The 12,934-nt window shown below is 45.8% G+C and overlaps 1 protein-coding gene across 18 annotated transcripts in view; it reads left to right on the top strand.

Moving 5' to 3' along the window:
• Positions 1-12,934, top strand: part of CELF4 (CUGBP Elav-like family member 4) — a 1,533,185-nt gene that overhangs the window by 1,352,732 nt on the left and 167,519 nt on the right. For 11 of the 18 annotated variants that reach the window (XR_011280606.1, XR_011280603.1, XR_011280605.1 and 8 more), the window contains exons 10-11: positions 1,346-1,450; positions 7,035-7,115. Coding sequence is in view for 13 of the 18 variants with exons in the window: in XM_069626873.1 (XP_069482974.1) it covers positions 1,346-1,450; positions 7,035-7,115 (186 nt within the window). In the remaining 5 variants the exon portion in view is untranslated. The remainder of the gene's footprint in view (positions 1-1,345; positions 1,451-7,034; positions 7,116-12,934) is intronic. The other 7 variants (XM_069626874.1, XM_069626876.1, XM_069626878.1 and 4 more) reach the window with 1 other exon arrangement.

Raw genomic sequence — 12,934 nt, 5'->3', positions numbered from 1 at the left:
TGTTCCCCTGCCCTCATGCTCAGCTGTGCAAGCCCAGTGCTGAGACTGGTGCTGACTTGTTTTATTTTGGAATGGTAAGGGCGATTCATCAACCATTGCTGTGCTTGTGCTCAGCATTGTGCAGTGGCTTGTGTGAACATTCCAGCATAACAACAAAAGATACATGCTTTAAGAAATAGCATTATAGACAGGAAGATGTAAAATATGAAAAAAGATAGAGACGGTCAAGATTGGTAGATAGGTAGATGTCAGAATATACGACATATATGTAGTGAAAGAGAGCGCTAACTATACACATGAGCACTGCACTGCGGGGAAACTAGGAATAGGAGAGACCTATATTTGAAGCTCCAGAGCCTGCTACGTCTGAGGTTTCTGTGTGAAAATGTCTTTAGTGAGGCAATTGTATTTTCCTGAATCCTAAAAAGCCTTCCCCAACACTTTTTTTTATGGGAATTTTATTTACTTTTCTAAACTCCAGTCTTGGAATATTTAGGGAAAGTGTTTAATTTTTATTCAGGGTGCAAATTTGGGTAAATATTGCCCCCTCCATGGCATTTTCCTTGGAGACTATCATTGGATACCCTTGTGAGCCAGTTAAAACTTTGAATATGTTTTAGCTTCTGGTAAAATGCGAACACACATACACTATCATGACAGCAGCAAAACAAGCAGGCACTGTAGGAACGCAGCACCTCTGTACTGTAATGCTTAGCACACATCGTTAAGGCACTGCAATGGGTGCACTCTTTGCCCATATTAAGTCAACATCAACATTCCTTGGTCATTCATTTAGATTTCATATTATGAAATCTGTGCAGGACTTGTAAAGATGTGTGCTAAAATGTGTGTAACATATGGTTACCTCAATAGCAGTTTTAGAAACCATGTGATGAATGAAAATAAGTTGGTGTCTTTTTCTGTGATCCAAATTGTGATATCATTTTCCCCTATTGTGATGTCATCTAGCATTGCAATGGCTTCCAGAAAGTCCCCCTTCCATAGGGGAACCACTCCCCTGGATTTTAGGAATATCATACACCATGCATTTCATATATTTCATACATGGTTTGATGGATGGGATATAATGGTAAAAGGGGCCTGTGTTGGGGGTATTGACTAACCAATATGTGTGTGTGTAAGTTCTTGCGCTGTTATTCACAGTAGCCCATATAATGCACCTACTGTATTTGTGCCTGTCGTGTCCGTTGCCTTGTGGTCCTTTGCACCAGTACTGCACGTGTGTGTGTGTCCCACGACGATAGACCTTTGCTGTGTCAGCTCTCGTGTCCTGTCAAAAGTTCTCCTTTTAAAGTTCTCTTTTGTATCCATCTGCATTCACCAGATGACTGCAACTGTTTCAATGCCCTGAATAGACATCAGACATCCGCTGGCCTTTGCTTTCTCACCTCAGAAAAAAATGGCCAACTCTTTTGGGCCCAAAATAAGTGTGAGTAAAATTCTGTTTCATGCAGGGGAAACCTGTAATTAGCCTAATTCGAATTCTCCCCTGATTCACTGCCCTGCACCTTCCCATTGCGGATTAGGGGAATCATCTGGCTGTGGGGGGGCCCATGTTCTTAGCCTGTGTCAATGACTGTGAGAATAGCATTGTCAGTGTATAGTCAGTGCCCATTTCCCTTTTGAGTAAAGCAAGATGGTGGCTCTTGAAAGTCAGCGCCATCATGCAGTGAGTGAAATAGGGAATGGGAAAGTTACTTCCAATCAAATTGCATGAAGCGAGACTTAACCATTTTCCTCCCCTTTGGGTGTGTATGTACAACTGCATAAGGTGGTCTTGTTTAGCCACAAGGCCAATATAAGGTGCTATGTCATCATTTCCGGCTGTTGAAGACCACACAGAAAAAAGAGTGCTATTTTTACACTGATTTTGTGCAGAGTTCAACAGCCAGAATTATGGCACATTTGGAGGGTTTCACCCACTGCACACCCGTTGGTGCCCCTCCCCGACCTGCCTCCACCTTTTTCAATTGGGGGTTTTACCCTCCAAAAACAGCCTTCACTCCTCTGCCCACTCCTTCCCCGCCACGAACATTGCACCGAGGTGCCACCTCCTAAACACACACACACACACACAAACACACACACATACTTACTCAGTCTCCACACCTGCAACTTCCCTCATCTGGCCCGGATGCGCCTGTTAGCCCCTGTGCACACTCGTGTGCCGTGAGGGGCGTGGCTTGATGGCAAGCAGGCTTGCAGGCTCTGGCATTCGTTATTTTTTGCATGTGACCTATTACTAAGGAATGTATGCACCCTAATTTGTGGAGGGTGGTCAGGAAGCCCCCTGAGGCCCTAGGTATCACTTAGAAACATAGGATGTTTGAGGGTAGACACTAAAAGCCTAATACATGTTATGCTCGCGAAAAGAGCCGTCCTTGGCACTGCCAGCGCCTGAGGGGAATCAACAAAATGTGGCGCCCCCAACTCCTCCCCCCCAGTGCCCCTCGTGGGGGTGCCAAAATAAATAAAGCACTGCTGCAAAACTAGCAGTTGTGCTGCATTTAATTAAGTGATTAGCTCCCCGCTCCAGCATAATCGCTTCAATAGAGCTGAGGCTGTCAAACCAGCATGGGGCCGCCTTTCAAAGGCCGCCCCATGCGGGTTTGACAGCCGCGCCCTATTTTGATAACATGCACCCCGCTCTCGAACTGGCATCATCCTGAGAGCGGGGCACATTTCGGTTCAATAGGGCGTCTGCCTCTCCATCACCCTTCGCGCCAGCTCGGGAGGGCACTTGAAAGACACCCCCCCAGCTGACGTGGTGGGGAACTACTGGCGCTCGGGGCGGATGCCCTGGCGGCCCGGCCTGCGAAGTGCTACTTATATACAAGATGGCTGCATGTCACTGCCCATTGAAAATCATCAATCCTGCCCACACTGCTGTAGAAGAGTCCTGGGAAGAAGCAACACAATGATTTGGACAGGACAAGGGCCAAAGATGATGGATAAATAGGGTACACAGTAAACGTAATGCCACAAAAATGCAAGACGCCGATGAAAATAAAGCGGTCAAAAAAACTTTTACCGGCTGTTTGCATTCTCTAGTAAAAAGATTTAAATTTAAAAAAACGTATATATGTAACGTTTACTGAAAGTGCTTTGAAAGACAATTTACTTGATGTATAACCGCCGTCCAAATGCACAATACATAAATAAAAACGTCTAAAAACAACGAAGGGTCTGATTTACAAAGGCACTTTAGAATGGGAACCGCCCATTGAAAAAGGCTTTGTAACTCAGGCCCAACGTAAGCAAAAAGAACCCCCCCTTCCGACTCTGATTTTTAATTCCAAAATAAATCAAAAGAAATAAGAAAAACAGTTCTGCCGGGGCACAGAGGTTTACAGCATGTGAGGGGGGGGGGGGGCGGAGGTTGGTTGGACCGGGGTGCGATCCCCGTTTCTAAAGGTTTCTTTCACAGATGAGCGTAGCTAGGTATTTCCAAAGAAAGGGGCGCAGAGGTTGGGCAGTGGGAATGGCGATGGAAGAGAAGGATTGGGTCCTACTAACTAATCCATCCCAGTCCCACAAAAGCGCGTTTAAAACAAAATGCTTATCATTGGGCAGAATCCCTTCTTTTTTCGAAAATAAAAAAATACAGTAATAATTATTGTTATTATCTTTATTTAAAATCTCTTTATCTTCATGAATTAGATTCCTTTCAGTGTAAAATGTGTCCTGTTTAACAGATTGTTTTTACCCCTTTAGTATAACCTCTGTTTTGTCTGACGAGGCCAGGGGTACAATAAATATGGGGGTGCCCTGAAAAATGTGCTGAGAGGCCCCTGATATTCCCATTGCCCAGAAACATGCACAGGCGTGGGGCCAATCTAGGGGCCACCGTCTGGTGCTGGCCCCCCTAGTTATATCCTTGCAAATCCTTGTCTTGATCAAATTAATTGACGTGCATGTTTTTGCTGTACCTATAATGAGGGCCAGCAACTGAACATATTTCTCATTGATCTTAGAGAATTGCCTATCAAGGGAGACCTGAGTGTGCCATTCACATTGGATTGGCTGGGAGAGACCAGTCCACTGCTCCACTATTTGCTGCCAATCATTACATCTCCACCACAGAAAAGCCACAGCTTAGAATCCTAATTTGTGGCTTCTGACATGGAACACTTGCCTGACGCGTCCCAGCAGCCATGTCTGTTGCAGCATCCCTTTCTGTGCGTTATTGGGATCCAGATAAGTCTGGGAGCCAGGGAGGCGCCACCCAACGCCCACAGTGCACCCCCGGGAACCTTTGAACACTTTCCCGAGTACCCCCCAACTGTATTGTGCATTTACCAGGAAGTGCCTGCAGGAGGCAGCAGCTTCAGTATGAAAGTTCAGACCCCAAGGCAGCTGCCATGTTGTCATCTTTTGACAGGAGGCCATGGAAAAATTGCCAAAGGCAGGAGACTCCCGAGGCAAGTCCTTAATAGCGAAATCCACTTCGTGTTTTCAGGTGCTCCCTGCACAATGCCTTTGACTGCAATGAATCTGAGCGGGTGTTATTGACTTAAGGGTTATCCTGAAAACCTGGTGAGGTGGTGTCCCTCAAAGTCCTAAACTGGAGACCGTGATTACAGACCATGTAAGCGATTACTCAGAATGTAGCAGAACGCTGCGATGAAAGGAAACGATTGAACAATTCGGTTTGGGGATTTGCATAAAAGTAAAAGGAATGGTCAGGGAGGGCCATTAATGAAGCTTAATATACCAGATGACAATAGAATCGCCTATCGGAGAGCTAAATTGACATGGAAACTCCTCACAAAGTATGCATTGGACTGCAACTTATTACAGACTACAGCTCCCATCATCCCTATTCTGCATAGTCAATGGTGAAAGATCATGGGAATTGTAGTCCAAAGTATCCGCAGAGTCGGGGGTTACAGATCCCTGCATTAGTGAATGATCACTGATGGCACATTTCTGAAGAAACACAACTATTCAAGACTTACCCCCAAAACAACAGGCACCTTCACGCCAAATCTCAGAGTCCCGGAGTAAAGGAATACTTGATATATCTTTGAAAAATACAATAGGCCTACCCTCGCACCCATCAGACACAATTTGTGGGTCGGAAGTTAGTTCAGAACCTAATAAGGTGGGCATTTGTGAATTCTAGAGCGCAACCTGGAGTAGATCTTATCCATATCTCCCCTTGGTTCCTGTGAACCTCAGCAGGGCTGGCCCATTGTTAGGGAACATTTCGCCTTTTCTGTTGGGACCAGCAGGCCGGGGGAACCTCAATCACTCTGCTATTTGGTGGCTCTCCAGTTCCTTGGTCCTTTGGGAATGTGATTGTTGTTCTGTGGCCAGTTAAAAGGGCCATATTCACAAGCATGGGCCATACTCTGGGCATTAGCATTGTCAGCCTAACTGGACTAGACATTGACTTAACACCTATGGGAGCCAAAGTACCATCTTATTCTCTCGGAACCCCACTTGGCCCGATGGCCAACACATAAGCAGATCACGGTGGGAGATCTCGGATTGCCAGAGCATATTTAATATGTTGTTAGATAGTGTCAGCGCTGGTTTGAAAGGTTCACACTGTTCCGCCGCAAACCCTTGCAATTGGGCAAAAATATCGTTTGCAGGGCTGAGGTGGCCCTCACTGGTGCCCCCGCTGAGGGGCCTATGGGTCGTCACCTAAGATTGTTTTCCATGATAACCACCTGTAAAGACTCCCAGTGGTCAACTCTAGACCTTGAAGTATGTCAGCTTTTCAGGATACATCTAAAAATAAATTTGCCTACAATGGTTCTAAATGTATGCACATTTTTTTTCATGAATATCAATGAGGGATATTCTGAAAACCCGTCAGGATTCCAGCCCCCACGGTCTGGAGTTGGACAACCCTGGAAGGGATCTCCATCTTCCCCTACATACATATTTTATATTATTTCAATCGTTATCTTCCCTCTGGCACAGCCACCAGGCACACAGTTTAATGGCATTAACTCTGGCCTCTCTAACGTCAAAATGAGAAATGCTGCCACACTCACATCGTCTGGCGTCTTGTAAAGACATGTTTTCTTCAAATTATTCCTGGCCCCAAAAAGTACCAATGCTCCGATCATTGATTTCAAAGGTGCTTTAACGATAAGGAGTGGACACAGACACACTATTAGATCAAACAAGATCCGAAAGATCTAAGTCCATACCATGTTTTCACGATAACCAAGCAAAGTACATTTGAATGTCAGGTTTCCAAATAAGAGTAATTAATATAGTCTCTGGTTATCCTCAAAACCTAGCATGGTTGCGGCCATCAAGGACTGTACCTATGAGATAAACCTTTCAACAGGGGTATCAGTGGTGCAAATCTAATGCCCAACATTGTTTCTGCCTGCAGGGCAAGCAATGGGGCAGACAGAATTTGCCAAAGGATGATAATTGTCTATAGATTTTGCAATGGGCTAACACTTAGTAAAAAAAAAAATGGAAGATGCGACTTTTTTATTTAACAGGAAGGAAGGCAAACTAAATTTGCCACATTAGGCCTGCCGTTTACCTGTAGTGTGTGGTGAAACATGCATGTTTCCTTTAGATAATTTGTATGCAGAATACACATTTTTAGGGCCTGATTCACAGAAGCATTATATAATCGTGCAATCCCATAGGAAAACTCTCTGCGAATCAGGCACTTAGAATCAATGTACTCTGTTGTTGGCCCAGTTTATCTCTAAAGGTTCTATCATCCTAGTTATGGTTCAAAGCCTAAAAGGAACTTGGCTACAAAATACATGCTAATGCATTGAAGGTGTATGCGTCTCATGGATTGGCCAAAATGCCATCCATGCTATTCCACCCGGCCACCACTTAGCTTTCTGCCCCATTGTGGAGAAAAGTGGGCACGTCATAGCGCCTCATGAGAGCTCAAGGGAATGAATGCAACTTCCATAGCTTTTGATGAGCACTCAAGTGCAGCAATGCGTTATTAAATGTGTGGCGTGGAGCGCGCGACAAAGTAATACTCAATTTCCTGTCTCTATCTCTTCTTTCAATAGCTGCATACCCTGCGGCCTACGGTCAGATCAGCCAAGCCTTTCCACAGCCACCTCCCATGATCCCGCAACAGCAAAGAGAAGGTGAGTGCATCAGCAGACACCACAATGCACAGCGGGGTGGCTTTGTGCACATACAAGTCTTTCATTGACAGTGTGAATGGATTTTATTTCAGTTGTAGGGTGTCAGTGTCTAGTCTCACCCAAGGTTTGAGAATGCTGCATAGTCAGGGCTGTAGACAGGGGTCTGCAACACGAGGCTCTGCAGATGGTCTGGCCTAGAGTTCCCACCAGACTTTGCCTGAAAAGGCAATGGTGGTGGAGTAATGGGTGTCCTTTACCAAAACATCTGGAGGCCCTCAGGCTGCAGATCTCAGTCTTAGCCAAAGATCACAGACCTTACAGGATCCATAAAAGGGTCAAATTGTATGAGGTGGCCATCAACTCGCAATATACTGTGGCAGCGTTCACAGCACTCACAGCCTCTTGACCACAGCTCACTCCACACCGATTTGTCCCAAACCAAATTAAACTAAAAGCCTACCTCCTTGCCTCCAAGTTCCCCTCTTAACCTACCTCTGATCCGCCAGCTAGCTAACATTTTTCTCTCGCCTCTAACTTGCCTCTCTCCCTCCTCGCCTCTGCTTCCACTCGAGCACTTCATGCATCATGGTCACACCCTAAGTACAGCTGGCCATACCGCCTACCTGCGCTTAATGTTCATTGTCCTTTATGTCTACTTATGTATTGTCACTGGTGACTATTTCATTTACTCACCTCCACAACCTGGTCAGAATGTCCCTCAAACTCAACTCGTTGTACTAATCTCACTGCTTCCCGGCAAATCTGATTTATTATCTATTGTACGTTCTTTTGTGATCAAAAAAGCATTGTTCCTCCGTGGATATGAATAAATAACTAGAGTCACCGCTGTGATGACAGCCTTTAAGCAGTATGGCTATTTGGCCTTCTTCTGGCGCTGATTCACCAAGCCTTGCTGCAGAGCTTAGCTGCGCAAAGTGCATGTGGCAGTGTTCTGACCAAGGAGGAGTGAAATCTATTTGCATCTCAGACAGACTTGCATGTTGTCGTGGGGCAGGTTAAGCATGACTGCTTTGTATCCTGGCCCTCCTGGCCGAACTATCGGCAAGCACCTGATAGTTATGCATTGTCTGTGATAAACCACTTGGGCAGTGAAAACGGGCCAGCTGGTGTAATTACATCCGCCCATATGGCATATACCCGGGCATCTCAGAGGTAGAATCTGAGTGGCACGCTATGCAAACTGCCCAAAGTTCCTAGCTTATCTGTTTTGAGGCATCTTCGGTGTTTTGTGTTTTCGCCCTTATGAAAAGTTTATAAGGGAGTAGACTACAACAACACTCGTGCAGAGCAGTGCACTGACATATGTCCTGGGCACTCCACCCCCCTATCCCCCCACCGACAACCCACATCTGTTTATGTACACAATCCCCTGACCTGGGGAATACATATATACAAGCAAGATCCCTTTCTCCACCAGATATAGCCATTTTGTACCCTTCTGTTATCAGGTTTTGGCTTCAGCGACACCAGCAATGGTGAATGACAAATGTGTATTAATACACATGGGCATTTATTTGTTTCTTTTGTGTGTTTCTGTTATTGTAATTTACTCTAAGGCGATGCCTTTGTGCTTGCCTTAGTTGCAATTGATCGCCTTTGCTTTCAATTTAATGGAAGGAGTCCCGGATCTCCAGGGGTTGTGCTAGGGCTCCGCTAATGTCAGGACTCGGGCCTAGCTAGCCTTCTGATTGTAGCCCCTGAGCTTCTAGCAAGGGCAACAACCAAAAAACCCTGGGCTATAGCTCCACCAGCGACCCCCCCAGAAACGCCTCTGAGGATGTCGAAGACCTTGACAGGACCTTCTTTGCTTGGCTTTACTGTTGTAGCCTCTTTTGCATGAAGTAACGTAATGATTATTATAATTTGCAATGGTGTAAAATATGTTGCTGACATCAGTCATTATACTATATGATAGGATAGGTTATTCATAACACACTTAATACCCAGAGGTTTCTAAGCACAGATTCAGATGGATCTGAGTCTGCATCGGGTGTATGACAGCTAGCAGTCTATTCGCTTTGCAAGTCCATATACTCCTACATCGCGTCCCCTTTCCGCCCTACTTATGGCACAGTCCATCCTGCAAGGAAAAATAACTGATCCTTCATTTGCTCGTGAAGCCGGATGCAGACAAAGCTATGACCTCCCAAGGGGTGGCCAAGGGAGGTGCCACAGCTGCCCCCCCCACCGGCCTGCATGCCTCTATGTGTTTGTTTTGCTGTGCCACCACAGTGACCTCATCAGGCCATCCCTATGAAAAATGTCTGGGGGCATCTGGTCCCTGGCTTTGCCCTTCAGTCCGTTTCTGTATGTGGTTGGGACTGGACGTGTGCGGTGAGAACATATTTTTCTCAGTCTTTTTCCCTAATTTCCACATTCTTTTTTAAAATGTCTTTCCTTGTCACTTTCACGTTAGGTTCCTTCCGCCAATGCTGTGGCAAAAGTGGTTTCCATCTTATCCTTCCTGTGGCCACTATTCTGCAGTTATCAACGCCCTTGGGCTCTGCTCAAGCGCATGTGGGGTTCTAGCCTATTTTGTCCCACCCTGTCGATGGGGACTCTTGGCTGCGATGCTGGGAAGAAAGTGGTTGGTTAGGAGGCGTCTCCACACTGCCGAGATTTTATCAATGAAAATAACAATCAATAGATTAGTCATCTTGTTTTGAAGGCATCCCAGGCCAGCAACCTCCCTCCGCATCTTATGAGTGTTTGGTGGGATGCTCGCTGTCCTAACACTTCCGGGGAAAGCCATGAGTATCCTCACCACAGAGTACAATTGGATACCAGGTCAACCCAGATTTTCCCTGATCCCGGACCAACTCGTCTGGACCTGGGGGCATCTCTTAGGATCCTAAACTAATGGCTAAATCTTTCACCATCCCTGCAGAGGAGCTCATTCTATGTGCTAAGTTTGGTACTGGGTATATTGCCGGGGCTCCAGCGAAAAGGAGTACTAAAATCAGAAATGTGTGTGCTGTTCCCATGTCAAGGGTTAACACCGGGGAACGCCCTCAGTCTCCACAATCGGAGGCTACGTTAGGCAGCCGCAGCACTTCTAAAAATTTACCTGTCACAGGGTCACTGTGGGTCTGGCAGACTCACTTGCTTTGCTCCAGTCAGTGAAATTAACCTGACTGTCACGGAGGGAGCCGGTGACAAAAGTATGAACATGACTAAACTGCCTACTCAGCCCCAAACTACTACGAAACCAACAGTGATCCCAGCCAAAGGTAATTCAGACACAGACTGACGGTTAGACCTCCTTCGCCTTGTCTGGTAACGCGGGCCAAACACAGCCTTTACTCTCAGGAGGGGTGTGAGGAGATAACAGTATCAAGACAAACAGCAATAGTACAAAGACTCCAAAGTAAAAGAATGTCCAATTCTTCTTCTAATAAAATGTACATTCTTTAATCAAACAATCAAGGATGCAAATAACCAATTAGAAAAATACCAACAAAACCCTACCCCTGTGGAAATAACATAGAAAATGCAGAACATGTAGAGAATAGCACTCTTGGTCCTTGAGCAGCGGTAATCAAGCAAGTGCAGGAATGTCTCTGTAAATTATATGTATTTTCAAGAAAAGGTGCAAACAGGGGTTTAAAGTTCACTATGGTCTCAGAAAGTAGACCATTGGCACCTGGCATCTCAGCAATACATCTTTCCTGATCTTGAGTGGTCCGACAGCATCAAACCGGCCTCTCTGCACTGTTCTTGCCATTGAACTGGGTTGAAGATGTGGTGAGTGACGTTGATCCAGGCAATGTGTCGGCATCGAGTCGGCTTTGAGATAGGACTCCATGTGGCTTGTTGCAATGTTTGATGCATTGCAGTTCGCAGTGTCCAACAGGATCAGATCAGCTGTTCAAGTCGATGTTCAAGTTGGGTCAAGGCCAGTTGATTTGATGCAGTGCAGGAGGAAGTGAAGTCATCCTCAGGGGTAAGCTGGTGTTTGAGCCAAGATGGCAATGAGCGCTGCTAGTGTGATGCAGCATGGTACCAGCTATCAGCTTAAAGGTTGCAAATAGCAGTTTGAAAATGCAGAAGAGTACTAGACGCAGCACAGTTCATCCTAGGATGGTGTGAAGACATCAATGTGAGGAATGCGATCATCCACACAGTGGGAGTGCATTTGCCTGGGATATTTTGAAACTTTTGAGTGAAATTGTATGATGGTAGATCAACCTCCAGAAAATGTGTGGGGCTAATCTGCACACATTTCCTATGCTGACCGCACAACATACACATAGACCTGTGTACTCTGTCATACTTAGTTGGAATATGAGAGCCAAGAGTACATCAAGGCATCTCAGAAGGGGGAAGGAAAAACCTTCCACCTGCCATGGCCAGCCTAATTAACTAACAAAGGCTCCATGGATCCTTCCTTTCCTTTGTTAGCTGCTGGTGGCAGCCTCACATACTAATCAGAGTTCATTCAAGCAGGCCAACAGGAGGCCTAGTCACAGTACTAACAAAGGACAGGAAAACCCCAACAACCTTGGATATGCACTGTGTCAACCTGAAGCCAGCTCCCGCCTCTCAATATCAAGAGCAGTGACCTGTCAAGTCTGGAACTATGTATTTACATTAGTCATCCCCACATGACTCCATTGAGAAGGTACGAGTATGTGGTTTGGCGGAGACCAAAAGTCTTGTCCTTCCGCAGCTTCAATGGAGACCTGCCTCTTTAATCTGGAACCACAGAGAGCTCAATTACCTAGTCCCAATTTTCACCCCATTACATTCCCCCAAAATAAGGCTGGGGACTTCATCCCAAACCCCTTCCCTGGATGACTGGGTGGTCATGACCCTATGTCGCAAGCAGCAATGGTCTTGGTGTGGCACTTTCAAGACTGTCCTTTCAACCTGGGCCTTTTGGTGAACATCATGAAGTCTTCCCTAATGGTTTGCCAGGACCTAGGAAAATAATTACTGAGTCCTTCGATTTCAATATGATGATTGCAGAGATTTCTTGGCCCCAGTCTTTCTGTGTCCTGACATTTTTATTTGTGTACACGTAAAAATGAGGAGAAACCAATAGCTCTCGTCCTTAGAGGTTTTTGGTTTCATGCCTCAAATCATCAAAGTGTGTTCATGCCTCAGAGGAAATCTACCTGGGTCACCTACGGTAGAGCCACACAGATGGTGTAATGTCAGTTAACACCACTACGGTATCGTCCCATTTTGGATTGCGGGGTACTGTGGGCGATCTACACGTTCATGACATTCATTCATCCCAGAATTGCTGGACCCACATCAATGGCCTAAACTCACAGGCAATCTTCTTGCCATTCATTGTGTTTTGTCCCAATATCAAGAACAAAATATTGAGGATCCTAACGGACAATACCACCCTGATGTTTTATGTGAAGAAGCAGGATGGGAACACATCGCCTCCTCTATCCCTTCTGTCATTACAAATGTAAGCGTTGGACACCTTTCACAACATCTGTTTGCAGGGCCTACAAATTCCTGGAGTGTTAGTCAAGGTGGTGGATTCTTTGAGCTGTCTCTCCTTGGCAAGATATGAAAGGGATCTTTACCCAGAGGTGGTATCACCATTGCTCCACCAGTGTAGTTAACCATCCTCAATAAGGAATGACCATCTTTGCCTCTGGCCAGGGCATGTGCCCCAGAGTGTCTGAGGAATTCTCGTAGTAGGCGATGTCTGCTTACACCTTCCCCATACTCTGCCTTTTCCAAACAGAGTCTGAACATTTGAATAGACTCTCTTGCTCCCTCATCCTGGTAGCAAGCCAGGTTCTAGTTTTCAGGTTTAATGACTAGCAACATAT

Source organism: Ambystoma mexicanum, chromosome 6p (genome assembly GCF_040938575.1).
Source record: "Ambystoma mexicanum isolate Mex_15411 chromosome 6p, UKY_AmexF1_1, whole genome shotgun sequence".
Classification (NCBI taxonomy): Eukaryota; Metazoa; Chordata; class Amphibia; order Caudata; family Ambystomatidae; genus Ambystoma; species Ambystoma mexicanum.
Note: the sequence above shows the minus strand (reverse complement) of the source record. Positions and strands in the feature narration are given on the sequence as shown.